This window comes from Candoia aspera, chromosome 1 (genome assembly GCF_035149785.1).
Source record: "Candoia aspera isolate rCanAsp1 chromosome 1, rCanAsp1.hap2, whole genome shotgun sequence".
Taxonomy (NCBI): domain Eukaryota; kingdom Metazoa; phylum Chordata; class Lepidosauria; order Squamata; family Boidae; genus Candoia; species Candoia aspera.
The window spans coordinates 80,449,319-80,469,148 of NC_086153.1; the positions used below are offsets into that span (position 1 = coordinate 80,449,319).

A 19,830-nucleotide genomic window follows, 5' to 3' on the forward strand; every position below is an offset into this window, starting at 1 on the left:
TTACTAGTGTATGGATGGTGATCAAGTGTACTATGTGTTAACTGTCTTCACTAGCCTGTCTAAATCCCTTGGACTCATGGTCTTATAAGACATGGTCAAAATTTGGTCCTGAAATAGCCTCTCTCTTGGCTTGTTTGAATAGACTGCCATACAGCAGTGAGATAGAGAGAAAAGTCAAGTTTAACAACTTCCAGAAAGATAACATATCTAACATTTAGCCCAAAATGAGAGCCAAATGAAGATGTTAAAAAAAAGCCCAGTTCTTTGAATACTTGTATAATAAAAGAAAGCACTCTAAAATGGAAACATTTTCCCTGTTGATATTTTTTCTGCCATAAAGGTTAGCAAGAAGGTATCTTTGAAGCAAATGGCATATCACCTCATTTACTTTGAGTAATTTGGCTCTAAAGCAGCCATTAAAATGGGAAGAGCTTCTGCAAGAAGAGGCCAGAGCTCCACACAATCACTCTTGCAGAATTTTCCATTTCAGCTGATGTGCTCTGCATATTGCTAGCAAGGCATTTCATGTCATTTGTTTTATCTATTCCAGTCTCAAGCAAGAATTGCATAGCAGTTACTGTGCAAGCAAGTAGATTTGATGAAGAAATAGAACAAGTAACCAGAAGCCTTTGCTAAGTGATTTGGCAGGATGAACATCAATATGAGTGTGTAACTTCAACTAATGAACTTGGGCATATAGGCTAGGTTTCAAATCATATTGTAGGCATATGGGATATCTCTGAGAAGGTAAGTTTCTTGCAGCAGCAGAGTGCCCATCAATAAAATGGGAACACCATAGAACTCCTGCTCTAGGAGCAGATGGCAGCCATGGCTAGGAGTGCCCTTACACAGATTTGTCTTGGGTGACAATTGCTCCCTTTCCTGGACCAGGAGGCCTTGCTCATGGTCACTCGTGCTTGGTCACTTCCTGTTTGAATTACTGCAATGCACTCTACATGGGGTGCCCCTTGAAGACCACCTGGAAGTTCCAACCAATCCAGAACGCAGCAGTGCATGGAGTGAGGGTGCCTCTACACCCCTGTTGCACGAGCTGCACTGGCTCCCAGTTCCCTTCCAGGTGCAGTTCAAGGTGCTGGTTATTACCCTGAAAGCCCTATATGGCACTGGACCAGGTTATCCACAGGACCACCTCTCCCTAAGGACATCAGCCCATCCTACCAGATCAGATAGGGTGGGCAGGCTCCTAGTCCTCTCCCTTAAATGTTGCCATCTTATGGGACCTGGGAAGCGTGCCTTTTCAATGGCAGCCTCTGCCCCATGGAACACCCTTCCCCCTGAAGTGTGATTGGCCCCCACCCTTTTAACCTTCCGAAAAGCACTTAAGACCTGGCTTTCCCCCCAAGCACTGGGATAGGGTGAGATTGTTGAGATGAACTTGTGGGCTGTATGTGAAAGTTTAGCTACAGTGCCAGGTTTTGTTTTCTTTTGCTCTGGATTTGGTTTTGGTTTTAATACTTATGGTTCTAATTTTTATTGTAAATAGATGTTGTTTTATCCTTTGGTTGTGAGCTGCCAAGAGTTTGACACAAGATGGGTGGCTATATAAATGTTTTAACTAAACAAACAAACAAACAAACAAACTGTTTTACGGTTCTACAGAAAAAATGGGAAATGCTATCTAGATAATTTTAAAAAAAATAAAAGAACAAACATTTGCTTAACATTACATTTATTTAGAATTAGACCAAAACTGGGATTTTAGCTTTTGTGAGATTTTTCTTTAAATAAAAATGTCTCCCAGTTTACCTAGGTTTAGGCAGTATACTTTATCAAGGTGGAACAGTTACTGCATATTACAATTTCATTATTTTGCCCATTATTATACAATATCCTTGTAAAAACAATTTTAAAAAATGCTTTCAAAAATGCTAAATGCTGTGAAAGATCCTGTCTAAATCACAGATGGGCCAATTTTCTCTGTCTCTGTCTCTCTCTCTCTCTCTCTCTCTCTCTCTCTCTTTCTTTCTTTCTTTCTTTCTTTCTTTCTTTCTTTCTTTCTGCATGCCTTCACGTCAGTCTTGGCACCTGGTGACTGCCTGGAGAAGTCCCTGCAGTTTTCTTGGCACGATTTTGGAAGTGGTTTGCCATTGCCTCTGTCCTACCAGTTAGGAACCACACTGAGACGAGGTCTCTAGTGTTTTATTACTGCTACATTAGACAGAAAATCCTAACAAACTGAAGAAGCGTGAGAAAACCCAGACAGATAAACCCCCAAAGGTCAAGGCAGGTCTGTTCTGTGTCTCTTTTCTGTGACTGCTCAACTCCTCACTACTATGCATGCGTTTTCCCCCCTGGATAGGGGCCCCCTCCTGCTCACCATCAGTGCTCAAGACAGCCTCCTTCCTAGTGCTGAGGGAGTGACTGGCCCAAGGTCACCCAGCTGGCTTCATGCCTAGGGCAGGACTAGAACTCAGTCTCCCAGTTTCTCGCCTGATGCCTTAACCAAACTGGCTCCCTCCAACTAAATTAGGATGATGATGACGATGACGATGATGATGATGATGATGATGATGATGATACTCTTCTGAATTTCAAAGAACAGGACTTCTCATTTTTACTTGGAGCTATTGGGAATAGAATCTGGCCTGGCCTGTGTGCAAAATTCCACTACTAAAAGGAAGATGGCTTTATTTTAGGTCAGGGCACAAAATGATCCATAGGACCAATCAATTATGCTTTGTTGGTCCATAAGCTCTTTCCTTTTATATAATTGGCAGTAGGGGGTTCTATATACATGAAGGGGTAAATCGCTGTCCTTTGACATTGTGGTGTAAGGAGTAGAGTGTTGTACTAAAACAGAAGTTCAAATCTCCATTCAGTTAACCAATCTACAGTAAGTTGCAGGATTTTTGAGGATAAAATAAGGGAACTGAATCCGATATACCACCTTAAGCTCCTAGGTGAAGTGCCATGAAACAGTGGGCATTTTGGTACTCTGCAACTTCAGATTACACAGTGCAGAGTAGCTGCACTCCCCAGCCAGCAATGGTTCCATATTACGCTCTTTAATATCTCCTCTCCAATATAAAAAGCAACAACATTTATTTTGCAACTCTGCTATATTGACTTGTCAATTTGGAGTATGAATTTATTTCTTTATCAAATAAATAGCAATGGTCCTTCAGATTATCACCATAAAATAAAAGAAGTTGGGTTAGTTCATTAAAAAAAATCCTTCTCCAATTTTAATTGCACTGGAATGGCAACTCCTATTTGCATTCATGGGAAGAGTGCACTTTCTATTCTGTCCACAGTCTTGATGTACTTTATAAAAAGTGCAATATCCAGAAATGGAGTCATGCCTAATGTGTCCTAAAAGTTAAGCAAAGGGTCACTGTAGGCTAGAATTCTGCCAAAACATTCTAATGATGTTCATTAGAAAAAAAGGGATTGAAGAGCTTGCACAGGCCTTTCCCAGCCTAAGCACCCTCTAGGTATATGGACTTCAATTCCCAGAGTTCCCCAGACAACATGCCCATTATTGGGAATTCTAGGAATTGGTCCATATATCTGAATGATGGCTAGATTGAGGAAGGCTGAGCTAACATCTTGCTGTCTCTTGCTCTAGAAAATATAATTCCTGCTTTTTTTTCTTTGTTTTTAAACTGTTTCTGGCCAGAGCAATAATTTATAGTTTATTTGTTGCTTCTTGAGAATCACCAGTCCCCATACTTCTTCCCTTGTCCTCCTTAATCTCTCATTGACTATTTATCTGATACATTTTGGTCACGTTGCTTTCTGCTGTCTATGGTCAATAAGGCAACTGTGATTAACCCTTCAGCCCAAATTCTTGTGTGTTTTTTTTTAAATGAGAACAAACTGTATGAAGGAGAAAAGGTTAACTAAAAGCAGTGAATTTTAGTACAATGAAGTCACTCACTAAATCCTTTGGCATCAGTGTGTGACACCTCAAGAGTAATTATGGGGTCATACAGGTACCGTTCTTCAACACTAGCTCAGACATGAGAAGGATAAAGGTCTTACCTTCACATCAGCATTTTAATTACTTTCAACAGTTAGAGATTCGAAAAAGAGTGGAAAGATGCATAGTATTTATGAGTGCCCTGTGATGTCAATGCAGTAGATTTGGCTGTGTTTCTATTATAATTCATTATTTTGGGATCTTTATGCAAGTTATAGCAACTTTTTTCTATAAATGGGCTTATTTCTAGTGCTGGGATTTTTAAAAAATTAACATTTTAATCAATCTTGATTTATGTGTGTGTTTAGAACTTCCATGGTACTATAATTTAACTAATTCTCTAGGGAGAATCTCCTGGAAGGTTTCAGTGCCTTTCCATATAAGTCAAGTAATGTTTATTTTCCTTCTTTCATTATGGTTCTTTGATGTTGCATTTGATATAATGTATACACTAGTAAATAAATTTGGGAAGTAGGAAAAATATTATTTGGGTTGAATATAGATTCATGTATACAAACCCTAGAAGACTCTATTTTAGTCATCTATTTCCACAGATTCTAATCTTGCTATTTTCATTCACTGTCTGTGCAAAATGGTTATCTATATTGCAAAAAATGTTCAAGGCTGACTCTTCTTCCTTAGTTCCATCCCATATTCTGCCCAAGCTACCCTACTCAGTCTTAAGGAGCAATGTTCTATGCACAGATACTTTCCTCCACATGTTTGGGATTAAAGCTCCCACTGTCATGTGTTATTGGCCATACTAGCAGGGATTAATGCAGTTGGTTCAAAATATCTGGTGGGGAATAGGTTGCCAACTTTTGCTTTATGGGGACCATAACTTAGTGATTAAGATTTTGTATGTCTGAATCAGAAAACTACATGTACAAAATGCAGACCACTTCAGATGGGAGAGATTGAGAGAGAGAGACAGAGAGAGACACACAGAGAGAGAGAGAAATGATGTGGCTTGATTGACCAGAGAATACAGGACAGCTAAGACAGGCTGCTGTAGAAAATCCTTTTCTGCTAATTTCCCTGTTTCCTAGCATCTAACACATGTAGCATCCATAAACTATTCTGAAATACAGTATGGAAGTATATCCCTTCTAGGTCCATAACATTTTATGATGCTATTTAAGTGGGGTATCCATCTTTGATGCTGTAACTGTATCTTCTTGCAATATATCACATTGAGCCAGTCAGAATAAGTTCTAACCTGCACTTCCATCTCTTTCTTATTGCAGCAGGCTGTCCAGATTCATTGATTAAAGAGCTGCATCATTTCAGAATTCTGGGAGAGGAGCAGGTGAGTGAACATCTGAGAGATGGTATCATGGCGTCCTGAAAGACAGACACTAATAAGACAGCTTCTTCTCTCTCCAAGGAAGCACTGTGCCTCATGATCTTCCCAGTGCTCTAATATTGGGGAGCAGGACTCACATATATGGCTTATCTCTCTCTCCCTTTCTCCCTTTCTTTCTTTCAACTGATTTATCATTATTCTGTGCATCTGCCTTGGCAGTTTATTAATAGGTATGTATGTATGTGTGTATATATATATATATATATTATGTGTGTGTGTGTGTGTGTGTGTTCTCTGCCACAGCTTTTCAACTCAGGATCCCTGCAGAAAACAGGCAGTATAAAATTGCAGATGGGCAAACAAGATGATGGAATCTGCCTAAACCATAGATTGATACATGGTGCTTCATCTTTTCATTTTATACATTTGGTTATAGTCCTTAAATACTACCTATCAACTCTTTTCAGAGTTTCAGGTCCTGACACAATAAGCACTGATTTAATTATTCTTTTGTATAACACACCTATCTTTTCCTTTTTTGAATATGAAGCCACATGGACTAGGAGTTGGTGGACTCACTTAGTATGATTTGCATTTCCATTATTTAATTTGCAACTTCCTGACCTCAGACTAATTGGAATGCACCTGCCTGTCAAAATCCACACTTTTAAAAGGTCTGCCATGCATTTCCATCTCAAAATAGCCATACAAAAATGTGAACTGAGGAGTACCAAACTCATATCAAACTCAATATGCTAGGGAAAATTCTTTGCAAAACTACATCTATTAAGAATTGTAACAAAAACATTTATATTAGTAGAAAGATTCATGAAAAGGGATTTTCTGATGCCGTCACAGATCTTGGTTAATTAAAAGGACCTGAAACAGAATGTTGCAATTGTTGGCATGCAACAATTTAACTTCAAAATGTTTTGAAAGAATTTAGGGCAATAGCCCTGATATAAGTATTTTTATTTTCTTGAAATGCACCCTTTATTTGTCAGGTATGGTATTTCAGATATATTAATCCTGTTGCTCTTTTTCATTCTTTTTCTTCTGTAATGACATTTCTTTAGTCAACTTAATGAATTTCAAACTCCTTTTTATGAACAGTAAATACAGTTCCTATTTTCAAAGTTTTGTGCAGAAGTACTTTATCCATAGTAAGCCATATAAATTAAAACACTGTAGAGCATTTGCTCATGTATCTTGTTAGTAAAATTGTCTTATAAGAGATTCTTGAAATGAATTTTTGGTAGCCCTGATTTCTTCCACTTGTGTGCACTGGGGAATGAAATCACGCACCATTTATTTTAGAGAACAGTCCTAAGGGTGAGGGAGTGAGGGGACAGGTGATATGTCTCCAGGTTCTACCAGCTTGACTCAACCAGGGTGAACGCTGGCTCCAAAGGCAGATTAATTTAATCCATTCATGTCTCCTCTGATTAAAATAAATACAGATAATTAGCTTTGTTAGTTCAGGCAGGTATAGGTAAGATGTCTGATCTAGGGGTAGGTTGGGGACACTGTATATAGCCAGAATTCCTAATTAGAGGCATTGATGCTCCTTCTGCTAGAGGAGTTGTGCTGATCTCCACTGCTTAGCCCTCTCCAGCTGATGACAGTGACTTAGGGCTTGGTTGTCCTCCAAGGTCCGTGAGTCCACTAGGTTTTCCTTTTGAGCTGCAGAAACAGAGGAGTTCATAACAGATGCCGAAAACTTCAACAGGTGGGCTAAAGACATGCCATTAAGAGCAGGAAGGGAAAGAGATATTCAAATATTATGCTGGTCTATGACCTAAATAAAATTGATTGATTCAAATATCCCAGTTTTGCCCTATTCACCTTGTCAGACCTTTCCAGACTTTGTTCATCCAAAAGCTGGAACAGTGAAGATGTTCTGGGGTTCAGTCTGACCAAACCATCTCCCTCCCTCTCCCCTCACCCCCACGGTTCAACTGAACTTCCAAGCTGCAATATGTTTCCACATTTTCAGTTTTTATGCACACCCCTCCCTCCTTCTCTCCCTTCCTTATCCTAGCTTTCTTCCAGAAACTCAAGATGATGTACATTACATTAGCTCCTCCATACCACAACCCTGTAAAGTAGGTTGAGCTGAGAAAAAGTGACCCGCTGTAAAACTCTGCAGAGCTGGCAAAACTAGAAAATATGAACTGCTTGGATTTCTGGAAAGATCTTTATTGTTAGTAGGATAATGAAACAGAATCTCCAAAGCCTGTTAAAGCAGTTCTTCCACTCAACTTAACACCTACCATTACTATTGCTCTGAGTTTCTTCCTCATGCTTCCCCACCTCCCCTGGGCTGAAGTATTTCTTTTGCAAGGATACTTTTTCCTCCTCCACTTTCCTAGGGTCTGTTGGACATTCCATCCCACTAGTTCAAACTTACCAAGTGACTTGGGCTGAAGATAGATTTGAGCCTGACCCATTTCAGACGTTGAAGTTGCTTGGAACTGTAGTTCAGTGACATCCGGAAAGCTATAGGCTTGCCACTCCTGGACTATAGAATCAGGAGGAAAACTAACTTTACTTTTTAGAAAAATAGTGGCTAAAGAAAAGCATTTCTAACATTAAAGCAGGCAAATTCACTGCCAGTTGTGGATTTTAGTGCAACTTCACAACACCAACACTCTGATTTATTCTTTTGAAGAAAGAAATAGCATGTGGGCTTTTTTTTTTTTTTTTTGCTTCAGAAAGTGATTTCTCATTATTAACTGAGCTATTAATAAATAAGAATTTATGAAATATGGATAGAAATATGACAGTATATTAGCAAGCACTGTATATCCATATCTTCTTTTCCACAGAATCATTAATCCTAGTATGGATTCATGCATTGGGCAGGGGGTTGAAGTTGATGAGTCCAAGTTCCCTTTCAACTGTTAACTTTCTATGTTTCCAATAGATCATACCTTGTGGGTTTATTTGTCAGGGTGGGGCCTTTATTTTGTCAGAAGTCCTGGCAAATCCAGCATGCCTCATTAGCATGTGAATTAGCATGTAAATTGAGTTGTCCCACAATGCAACTCTGAGGAAGCTGTTTGTTGCCACTTCCACTTCCTCTCTCTCTTTTTCCCCTTCTTCCACCCAGGGAGAAGCAAGCATGCTGCTTTGCTCTCCATTCATCAGGGCCATGTGCTCGGGCCTTGATGAAGAATTCTGCCCCTTTCTTCCACGAAGCTCTTGGCAGCTGTAGGGCTGAGAGTTTAGGGCAAACTAAGTATTTAGAAAGAACAGAAAAACAAAGGAACTTCATCTTTTCCACCAAGATGGATGTAACAGAAGCAACAAAGAATAAAGTCAGGAAGAAATTCTTTTACTTACCTTAACCTAATCTGTCTAAGCATGTGGATCTTTATGCTTGGGAGGGCTGAATGTGTAAGATCAATAAACTGTATTTCTCTGGCATGTTCATTGAAGCTATCTAAGATAATTTTCTTTGTCTGTGCCAGCTTTTCCGCTGTGTTATAAGCTCTGCTCCATTTCAGTGGTTCTAGCAGGCCACTAAATTGGCTTCATATTTAAATATAGTCTTCATTTAAATATAGCAGGCAATGTAACAAAAGCTACCTCCCAGTGCATTATATAAAGGAATAGCTTAACTCCCCTGTCAAGATCTTACATTTCATCCAGGGAAGATGTCATCTTCTGCATCAGAGAAGGACTATATAGGATTGGAAAAGACCCCTCCCTGAATTTCTGGAGTATTCCTACAAGTCTGTGATTTGACTTGATCATTTCTTATGTTGCAGGTAGATAAATCCCATGCTAGTTATATTTTTCTCAGGGAACTGAATTTAGCAGGGATTCCAAGCAGACATGGCTTGCCCCAACACGTCCTTTGAAGAAACTCAAAGCAAAGACTCTCTATCAGGTCTATATACATAAAGTACATATACTTTGAGTCGAGTGGCTAGAAGAAGAAACAGTATCCATTTAAAGAAAAAAATTAAAGTACCTTCAGGATAGCTTTTTCCAATCTGAAGTTTTCCAGAAGTGATGTCCTCAATATATGTGGCTGCCCCCAAGCTGGGTAGGTTGTTTGAAGCCAAGGAATCTGATTAAAAGCATGTGTTCTATAGATATGACAGTAGCATATTTTGCAACTGAATGGCTTTTTGTTAGAATTTAGGACTTGTATTGACTGAATTATGTGAAGTTGAACTAAGAGAGATGGAATTAAAAGATACATTTGAAAATATGCATCTAAAGTACAGAGGATAGCTTGGTGACTGAATAATGAATTAGGTGAATGCATGTAGCAGGGTTTTGTTTCTTCAGATTCATCTATTCCTTTTTTATCTTTGGAATAGTGTAGCTTAATGGTTTGGCATGGTTCCTGTATAAACATAATATTCCAAGGCAAAAATAGACTTCACTTCCCAAACTGGATCCAATGAATCAATTCTCATGATTATAACTTACCAGGATAAGATGATCCTAAAAAGCAAGCCCTCATTAACTTTAGATTTGTGATTTATGGCCGATCATCAAGAGACTTTGGTAATCAAGAACATAATTACTTTAATGAATAAGAAAGATGTTAGGCTGTACAACCCAAATATGACCTTTGGATGTATGGGAAGAATTCATTACCTGCCTGCAGTACCTACCAACCTGATATGTTCCCACTTCCATGGGGGCAGTTCAGTGCAACACAGCACATGACTGCTAATGAGATGTTTCTGTATACTGAAAGGAAGTGATAAATTGTTTTGTCTAATCTGAATGGACATATAAGTGTTCACATATTTTTCTTGGTTCTGACTAACGATATTGTGCCTGGATGAAAGCTTCAGAATGTGCAGTATTTAAATCTCCCACCTGTAGTTTGTTGTCCAGTGAATTTTCTGCATTTCTCAAATTCTCCAACTCTAGGGCACTCCAGTGGATATGGAGAGCACTATAGGCTCTTTGCAAATTCCAGTACAGAGGTTAATTGTTGTTTGCTAGAACTGGTGAAAAAAAGGCAAGGAGAATGTGTCAGTTCCAAATCAAACTTGCGATAAGCTGAAAAGCTCCTGGCATCTTAATATGAAATAAATTTTTCTGTGTTGTCCAGATTAATTGAATTCATTTGTGAAAGATGTTCACGTTTCTAAGGTTTATTAAACAGCCTTTTTTTTCCCCTTTCAGTACAACCGTTATCAGCGCTACGGTGCAGAAGAATATGTTCTGCAGATGGGTGGTGTTTTGTGTCCCGCTCCAGGATGCGGTGCTGGACTGCTTCCTGAACCAGAAATGAGGAAAATAGTGTGTGAGCCAAGCAATGGACTGGGTTGTGGGGTAAGAAAAATACATCTTCCTAATAATTCTGTGTGAGTCAGTTGAGATCTGACTTTCTCTGCCTCGTTGCTGACTCTGAATCTTATCTTAACAGAAGAGAACCCTGTAGATCCCAATAAACAAGTTTAACTGAGTCTGCAGTGCAGAAATGACCACTTTGTCATGGAGAATATACCTGTCCCAGAATGCCTGGCTTGAATTGGTTTGCAAAGTTGCTGATCTAAGTGGTTGCACTGAAGGGTTGGACTGTGCAAATGACAAGGCAAGAGCATTGACACTTTTTAAAACCCCCAGCAGTCAGCAAAATGGTAAAGGATCCAAAGCCAAAGACTTGTTATTTGTTAGCAGCCCTCCCTTTAAATAGGTTCAAAGGGAGGGAGGGCAGAGGCAGGGATAGAAAAAAGTCAAGTAAGTAAAATGGTTTGTATGTTTGAATAGATCAATGAAGATGAATGCAGGTTAAACGACTGTGTTGAATGAACACTCTTTTTAAATAACCAGGGTCAGAAAAGAATTGGAATGGAATGGCCCCACAAAGAGATTGCCTCTGCTTTTGTGACTGTTTCTGTCACAAACAGTGTTGTCAGAGAACAAAATTCTTCATGGAAAGAATTAAGAAAATTTAGGACACGTAGATGGCATTTTTAAGTCTGCCTCATGGCCTTGGAAGTCATGTTTCATTAAGCCTTGAAGCTCATTATGCATTTAGAAAAATATAACAGTACAGTCCTTGGAAAATACATCCACAATACACTTCAGAAGTGTTGGAAGGGAGGGTTTTTATGACACTGAATAAAACTCAATATCAAACTTATCTTTCCATGGAAAATCAACACACCACCAAACAGGTTCTATATTAGTCTTCTCTTAAGCAAGCCATTTGCTAGAATGACTATATTCAAATAAAATCAAAATATTATACTGTATGTGGATGTCATGTTTGGGAATAACAGGTATTTCCACAGATTAATGTATTATATTATAAGGAACTCCCTTGCCTTTAAATAATTTGTGCATTGTTCCCTTTGGCCTTTGTAGAGCCCTGAATATATATTTAGAGTGATGAAGCTTGGTCCTTCTCTCTAATGTTTATTTTGACCCAGATTTGGATGAGCAAAAATATTTTACCATTCCGAATGTTCCATTCTTGGTTAAGAATCTGGCTTTGCTGTAATAGATTCATTTTTTTAAATTTTGTTTTACTAATAAAAATACTAATTTGATTTCCCAAAGTGTTCCCATTGCATACAGTTCTTCCACCTTCATTGCTATTCATCAGGCCAACCTCTCTTGCTTTTGTAGCTAGGCAGAAAACACTGACGTGTTAAACCAGCAAGAAAATATGCTTTTGTTAATGCTTGGTACCAACTAATTTTTATTTGGGCGTTCAAAAGAAAGCAGAGTAGTAAATGGTTAAATAAGATTCTTAATTCTCTAGGCAATGTCCTTGACACCGACAGTGCAATACCATAAAATAAAACCCAAAGGTATTTAGATTGTATATAGTCAAGTGTCAACTATCGAACAGTGGCACTCATTTCACATGCCAGTAAGGTAATGCTCAAGATCCTGCAAGGTAGACTTCAGCAATTCATGGAGCGAGAATTGCCAGATGTACAAGCTGGGTTTAGAAAAGGCAGAGGACCAACTAGGGACCAAATTGCCAATATCCACTGGATAATGGAAAAAGCCAGGGAGTTTCAGAAAAAGATCTATTTCTGTTTTATTGACTATTCTAAAGCCTTTGACTGTGTGGACCATAACATATTGTGGCAAGTTCTCAGTGGTATGGGGATACCAAGTCATCTTGTCTGCCTCCTGAAGAATCTGTATAACGACCAAGTAGCAACAGTAAGAACAGACCACGGAACAACGGACTGGTTTAAGATTGGAAAAGGAGTATGGCAGGGCTGTATACTCTCACCCTACCTATTCAACTTGTACACAGAACACATCATGCAACATGCTGGGCTTGAGGAATCCAAGGCTGGGGTTAAAATCGCTGGAAGAAACATTAACAATCTCAGATATGCAGATGATACCACTTTGATGGCTGAAAGTGAAGAGGAATTGAGGAGCCTTATGATGAAGGTGAAAGAAGAAAGTGCAAAAGCTGGCTTGCAGCTAAACCTCAAAAAAACCAAGATTATGGCAACCAGCTTGATTGATAACTGGCAAATAGAGGGAGAAAACGTAGAGGCAGTGAAAGACTTTGTATTTCTAGGTGCAAAGATTACTGCAGATGCTGACTGCAGTCAGGAAATCAGAAGATGCTTAATCCTTGGAAGAAGAGCAATGACAAATCTCGATAAAGTAGTTAAGAGCAGAGACATCACACTGACAACAAAGGTCTGCATAGTTAAAGCAATGGTATTCCCAGTAGTAACTTATGGCTGTGAGAGCTGGACCATAAGGAAGGCTGAGAGAAGGAAGATCGATGCTTTTGAACTGTGGTGTTGGAGGAAAATTCTGAGAGTGCCTTGGACTGCAAGAAGATCCAACCAGTCCATCCTCCAGGAAATAAAGCCAGACTGCTCACTTGAGGGAATGATATTAAAGGCAAAACTGAAATACTTTGGCCACATAATGAGAAGACAGGACACCCTGGAGAAGATGCTGATGCTAGGGAGAGTGGAAGGCAAAAGGAAGAGGGGCCGACCAAGGGCAAGATGGATGGATGATATTCTAAAGGTGACGGACTCGTCCCTGGGGGAGCTGGGGGTGTTGACGACCAACAGGAAGCTCTGGCATGGGCTGGTCCATGAAGTTACGAAGAGTCGGAAGCAACTGAATGAATAAACAACAACAACAAGTGTCAGAGAGAGCATTCAGGTTTATTTCTAGCAGCAGACCCCAGGTAGGCTGCCGAATCTGTTCATCCATTTTATCAGTCATGCGTTAACTCTGTTTACTTATTTGCTGAAGCCAAGCAATTTGCAACAGTAACCATCTCACTTTTAAGTGGAATTGACTACCTACCCAATATCTAAGCTGCAATATTAATGATTTGGTTAATTGCCATTTAAAAATGACGGAAGTGGGAACCATTCCCACATTGTCCAGAGCTCTTATTTGCCTGTTTGTCCCTGGATTCTATAGAGCTAACTAAGACTGCAATGGTTACTTTGATTCTGAGGTTTTCTAAGTCACAGGCTTTCCTGCATGGTGATTCTTCCATCATCTTCATCACCATCATCATCTCCCTCCTATTCAACCAACATAAACATGAGATGAAAGTTGCAAGCTTGGTGGAGAAATTACTGGGGTTGATTGGAGTGCTTTAGTTTTCTCTGATTTTTCACTCATGAACTCAGCTGATGTCTTAATGTGGCAATATAATAGACTAGCAGTTAGACCATACTGAAGACAGTTCATGAAGAAGACTCCTAAACAGTACATTGTATTTCCTCTTCAGTAGCATTAGTATATATAAGTAACAATGCAGATGTTTCTACTATGAGAAGTTGTTAGTTTTACTATGAACTTCTATCTTCCCCACATCTCTCAAAGACTATAGAGATGAGATACAGTTTGCTTTGGTGAAAGACAGAGAAACAGATAGATAGTGGTAGTATTTTTTTATCTGTCAGTTTCAAAATAAGTTCATTGGCTTGCATGTGTATAAAAAACTGAAGTTGCTTTCAAGTCAAGTTCAATTCTTGATGATTACACAGATACAACCATGCCTTTTTCTTGGCAATAATATGGAAGGAGTTTGCCATTACCTTCTTTTCAGCTGTTTTTTGACTCTCCAGTCTAGTGTGAGAGAGAAAGTGAGAGAGAGATGGAGAACGCATTATTAGATTTGTAACCTAATGATAGACAGTGTAGCGTTGTAGTTAGCACTACTCACAGTGACCTTGTTTCAGCCATTCTCTTTTGATTTAGCTTACTTCCTTGGATTGTTTTAAAAATGAAATGAAGCAGTCAAGAACCTTGTGCACTACCCTTGAAAGAAAAATGGGATGAAATACATATCATTATGTATTTTTTGTTGTTATTGCTGAAAATCAACCTTAGCATCCAGGGTAGTGTTAGCAAAGAAAGTATAAAGGTGACCATTCTTCCATCTTATAATTTGGATCCTCTGTTGCTTTTCATATTTAATTCCATGTGTCCTTTCAGGGGAAAAAAAAGCACCAGACAAGGCAATATTGAGGACATTTTTGAGATTAAAAGCTGGCTCACAGCAGAATTGTTTTAGGACATCATGTTGTGACTTTTTTTTACCCCAAGGGGAATGAAAATGAGATAGACATTTTCCATTATTGCTAAATGCTGACTTGCTAGCATTACACCACAAACACTAGGCAGCAAATTTGTTCAGTTTTCTTCTACTGAGTGGATAGTCTAGCCAGGCTGAAATGGGATTCTATCTTGCTAGCTCATTATGCTTCAATTCCTAACCAAGTTATTCCTTTGCTGAAACTTGACCCTCTTGTTACCATCATGCAATACAATTAGGATACCAATAAGTTGCAAAAGGATGTTGCCAGTTCCAGTTGCTTTGTTGTTCTGGACTCATTGGTACTGTGGCAAATAGGACATTTGGATAGCATCCAGGAATAGCTTTTTCATTAATAACACCCTAGGTTGTACATATTGTTTGATTTCTGAGAAATGATAAGAATTTCTGAAGAATGTATTTTAATCATATATCTTTAGCTTCGTATCAGTTTAAAAACTGATTTTACTGAGACTTTTGAACTGTATGATTTATAGGAGATATTTCAACCAGAATAGGAAAGTTGTATCTAGATTAAAAGGTGATTTCCAGAAGTGAATGTGAGGATCAAATCAGTTATTTGCCACATAGACACAATTATGCAATTTGATGACCTCCATGCTGGTTGAGAACTCTAAGAACTATAGTCCTAACAGCTACCAGACTGAGGAATGCTGATATAAATACTTTCCATTTTTTTAAAAAATGACTGAGTGTACCAAGTACTCCGATTTTTTTTTAAGTTGTATATATGCACAATCAACTCCCAAAGCATTCACTTACTGAAAACACATTAAAATTAGCAGTGGATAGTTACTAGGTCCGCTTTTGTTGATTTCTACTTCTCTCTGTTTCTTATTATTCCAACCTTAGATTTACTGCATTCCTTTTCTGTATTAGCTGCAAGTTAAAAAGATATCAACACAAAAGATGAAATCGCAAAGAATCCTCTAGGACATAAAGGAGCCTTTGCTACTCTCCCACTGACAGTATATAATTTGCAACTGACTGCATCTGAAAACAGATAAGGCACATCAAGATGAATTTAAAAATTAACATAATTGAGGACAGAAATGGCAAGCTTTTGCTTTGAACAAAAAAGCACTGAGCAGCACTGAGTCATAAAAGATGAAACATTAATGTAATCAGCCAAGGCTGTAGACTGACTGAGAGCAACAGAGACCAGCGACAGGATCCCAATTACAGTACGACCTTCTCAGAACAATTCATCTACAAATCATTCACATAGGAGCAAGAATAAGACACAAGGTTGAATGATGAATATTGATCACAAGTATAAAAGAAACACTTCAGCAAAGGATCGTTACCTTGCCGTGGTGCTGGAGCTTGAGCACCTCAATGATGCCATGAGCTAAACCGTGAAGGGCCACCCAAGACGGGAAGGTCATGACAGAGAGGTCAGACTAAATGCAATCCCTGGGGAAGGTAATGGCAACCCACCCAAGTATTCTTGCCGTGAAAACTAAATGGATCAGTACAACCAGAGATATGTCAGTATACCATCGGAAGATGAGACCCCCCAGGTCGGAAGATGGTCAAAATGCTACTGGGGAGGAACAGAGGATGAGTTCAACTAGCCCCAGATGTGATGACGCAGCTAGCTCAAAGCCGAAAGGATGGCTAGCGGCCGACGGTGCTGGTGGTGAACGGCGAATCCGATGTTCTAAGGATCAACACGCCATTGGAACCTGGAATGTAAGATCTATGAGCCAGGACAAATTGGATGTGGTTATTGGTGAGATGTCAAGATTAAAGATCGACATTTTGGGCGTCAGTGAACTGAAATGGACTGGAATGGGCCACTTCACATCAAATGACCTCCAGATCTACTACTGTGGACAAGAGGACCACAGAAGAAATGCAGTAGCCTTCATAATTAATAGTAAAGTGGCTAAAGCAGTGCTTGGATACAATCCAAAAACCGATACAATTATCTCAATTCGAATTCAGGGCAAGCCATCTAACATCACAGTGATCCAAATATACGCCCCAACCACAGATGCTGAAGAAGCTGAAGTTCTATGAGGATCTGCAGCACCTACTGGACAACACGCCTAAAAGATGTTATTTTCATCACGGGAGACTGGAATGCTAAGGTGGGCAATCAAATGACACCTGGAATTACAGGTAAGCATGGCCTGGGAGAACAAAATGAAGCAGGACATAGGCTGATAGAATTTTGCCAAGACAACTCACTCTGCATAACAAACACTCTCTTCCAACAACCTAAGAGACGGCTTTATACATGGACTTCACCAGATGGACAACACCGAAATCAGATTGACTACATCCTTTGCAGCCAAAGGTGGCGGACATCTATACAGTCGGTAAAAACAAGACCTGTTGCTGACTGTAGTTCAGATCACAAACTTCTTCTTGCACAATTTAGGATCAGACTAAAGAGATTAGGGAAGACCCCCAGATCAGCTAGATATGAGCTCACTAATATTCCTAAGGAATATGCAGTGGAGGTGGAGAATCGATTTAAGGGACTGGACTTAGTAGATAGGGTCCCGGAAGAACTATGGACAGAATTTCACAACATTGTACAGGAGGCGGCAACAAAATACATCCCAAAGAAAGAGAAAACCAAGAAGGCAAAGTGGCTGTCTGTTGAGACACTAGAAGTAGCCCAAGAATGAAGGAAAGCAAAAGGCAACCGTGATAGGGGGAGATATGCCCAATTAAATGCAAAATTCCAGAGGTTAGCCAGAAGAGATAAGGAATTATTTTTAAACAAGCAATGGGCGGAAATGGAAGAAGACAATAGAATAAGAAGGACAAGAGACCTCTTCCAGAAAATTAGAAACATCGGAAGTAAATTCCAGGCCAAAATGGGTATGATCAAAAACAAAGATGGCAAGGACCTAACAGAAGAAGAAGAGATCAAGAAAAGGTGGCAAGAATATACGGAAGACCTGTATAGGAATGATAACAATATCGGGGATAGCTTTGACGGTGTGGTCAGTGAGCTAGAGCCAGACATCCTGAAGAGTGAGGTTGAATGGGCCTTAAGAAGCATTGCTAATAACAAGGCAGCAGGAGATGACGGCATCCCAGCGGAACTGTTCAAAATCTTGCAAGATGATGCTGTCAAGGTAATGCATGCTATATGCCAGCAAATTTGGAAAACACAGGAATGGCCATCAGATTGGAAAAAATCAACTTATATCCCCAAACCAAAAAAGGGAAACACTAAAGAATGTTCAAACTATCGAACAGTGGCACTCATTTCACATGCCAGTAAGGTAATGCTCAAGATCCTGCAAGGTAGACTTCAGCAATTCATGGAGCGAGAATTGCCAGATGTATAAGCTGGGTTTAGAAAAGTCAGAGGAACTAGGGACAAAATTGCCAATATCCGCTGGATAATGGAAAAAGCCAGGGAGTTTCAGAAAAAGATCTATTTCTGTTTTATTGACTATTCTAAAGCCTTTGACTGTGTGGACCATAACAAATTGTGGCAAGTTCTTAGCGGTATGGGGATACCAAGTCATCTTGTATGCCTCCTGAAGAATCTGTATAACGACCAAGTAGCAACACTAAGAACAGACCACGGAACAACGGACTGGTTTAAGATTGGGAAAGCAGTACGGCAGGGCTGTATACTCTCACCCTGCCTATTCAACTTGTATGCAGAACACATCATGCGACATGCTGGGCTTGAGGAATCCAAGGCTGGAGTAAAATCGCTGGAAGAAACATTAACAATCTCAGATATACAGATGATACCACTTTGATGGCTGAAAGCAAAGAGGAACTGAGGAGCCTTATGATGAAGGTGAAAGAAGAAAGTGCAAAAGCTGGCTTGCAGCTAAACCTCAAAAAAACCAAGATTATGGCAACCAGCTTGATTGATAACTGGCAACTAGAGGGAGAAAATGTAGAAGCAGTGAAAGACTTTGTATTCCTAGGTGCAAAGATTACTGCAGATTCTGACTGCAGTCAGGAAATCAGAAGATGCTTAATCCTTGGGAGAAGAGCAATGAGAAATCTCGATAAAATAGTTAAGAGCAGAGACATCACACTGACAACAAAGGCCCACATAGTTAAAGCAATGGTGTTCCCCGTAGTAACATATGGCTGCGAGAGCTGGACCATAAGGAAGGCTGAGCGAAGGAAGATCGATGCTTTTGAACTGTGGTGTTGGAGGAAAATTCTGAGAGTGCCTTGGACTGCAAGAAGATCAAACCAGTCCATCCTCCAGGAAATAAAGCCAGACTGCTCACTTGAGGGAATGATATTAAAGGCAAAACTGAAATACTTTGGCCACATAATGAGAAGACAGGACACCCTGGAGAAGATGCCGATGCTGGGGAGAGTGGAAGGCAAAAGGAAGAGGGGCCGACCAAGGGCAAGGTGGATGGCTGATATTCTAGAGGTGTCGGACTCGTCCCTGGGGGAGCTGGAGGTGTTGACAACTGACAGGAAGCTCTGGCGTGGGCTGGTCCATGAAGTCAGAAAGGGTCGGAAGCGACTAAACGAATAAACAACAAAACAACATAAAAGAAACAAGTTGAAATATAACTAGGCTTACCTAGTTTGTTTTGAGGGAAAGGCCTTCTATTAAAAAGGTATTATACTCCTCTTACTTGTAACACTGTATATGGAAGTTGTTTAATCATAGAGAAAAGCTGAGATATTAAATAAAGGAGAAGATCAGGAGGAACCTATTAATTTAGGATTTAGATGGCCAAGCTTTTGATAGGGCAAGTACAAACATTATTGTCCTTGGCTGTAATTTAATCTTTCAAAATGATGAGTAAGTTAGTTTTATCACAGTCAGATATAAAAGATTATAACAGCTCAATGTCCTCAGTGGGCACTGATTGAGCCTCTTTTTCCCAGTTTGATGCCTTTCAGTTGTCTTCGACAGGCCCACAACTAGGGACTGTGTCACCTGGGGCAAACATGGATTCCACGCCCATTTTGGCACCCCCCCCCCAGCGCTCATTTTGGTGCCCCCCCAGCGCCGCGCCCGGGGCACGTGCCCCGCTTGCCCCCCCCCCCCCAATTGCTGCCTTGGTC

General features: G+C 39.8%; 1 protein-coding gene across 2 annotated transcripts in view; it reads left to right on the forward strand.

The window, feature by feature from the left end:
- The window catches only part of PRKN (parkin RBR E3 ubiquitin protein ligase), a 783,657-nt gene that overhangs the window by 672,490 nt on the left and 91,337 nt on the right, over positions 1–19,830 (forward strand). For both annotated transcript variants that reach the window (XM_063307777.1, XM_063307772.1), the window contains exons 8-9: positions 5,191–5,252; positions 10,407–10,556. In XM_063307777.1, the coding sequence (XP_063163847.1) occupies positions 5,191–5,252; positions 10,407–10,556 (212 nt within the window). The remainder of the gene's footprint in view (positions 1–5,190; positions 5,253–10,406; positions 10,557–19,830) is intronic.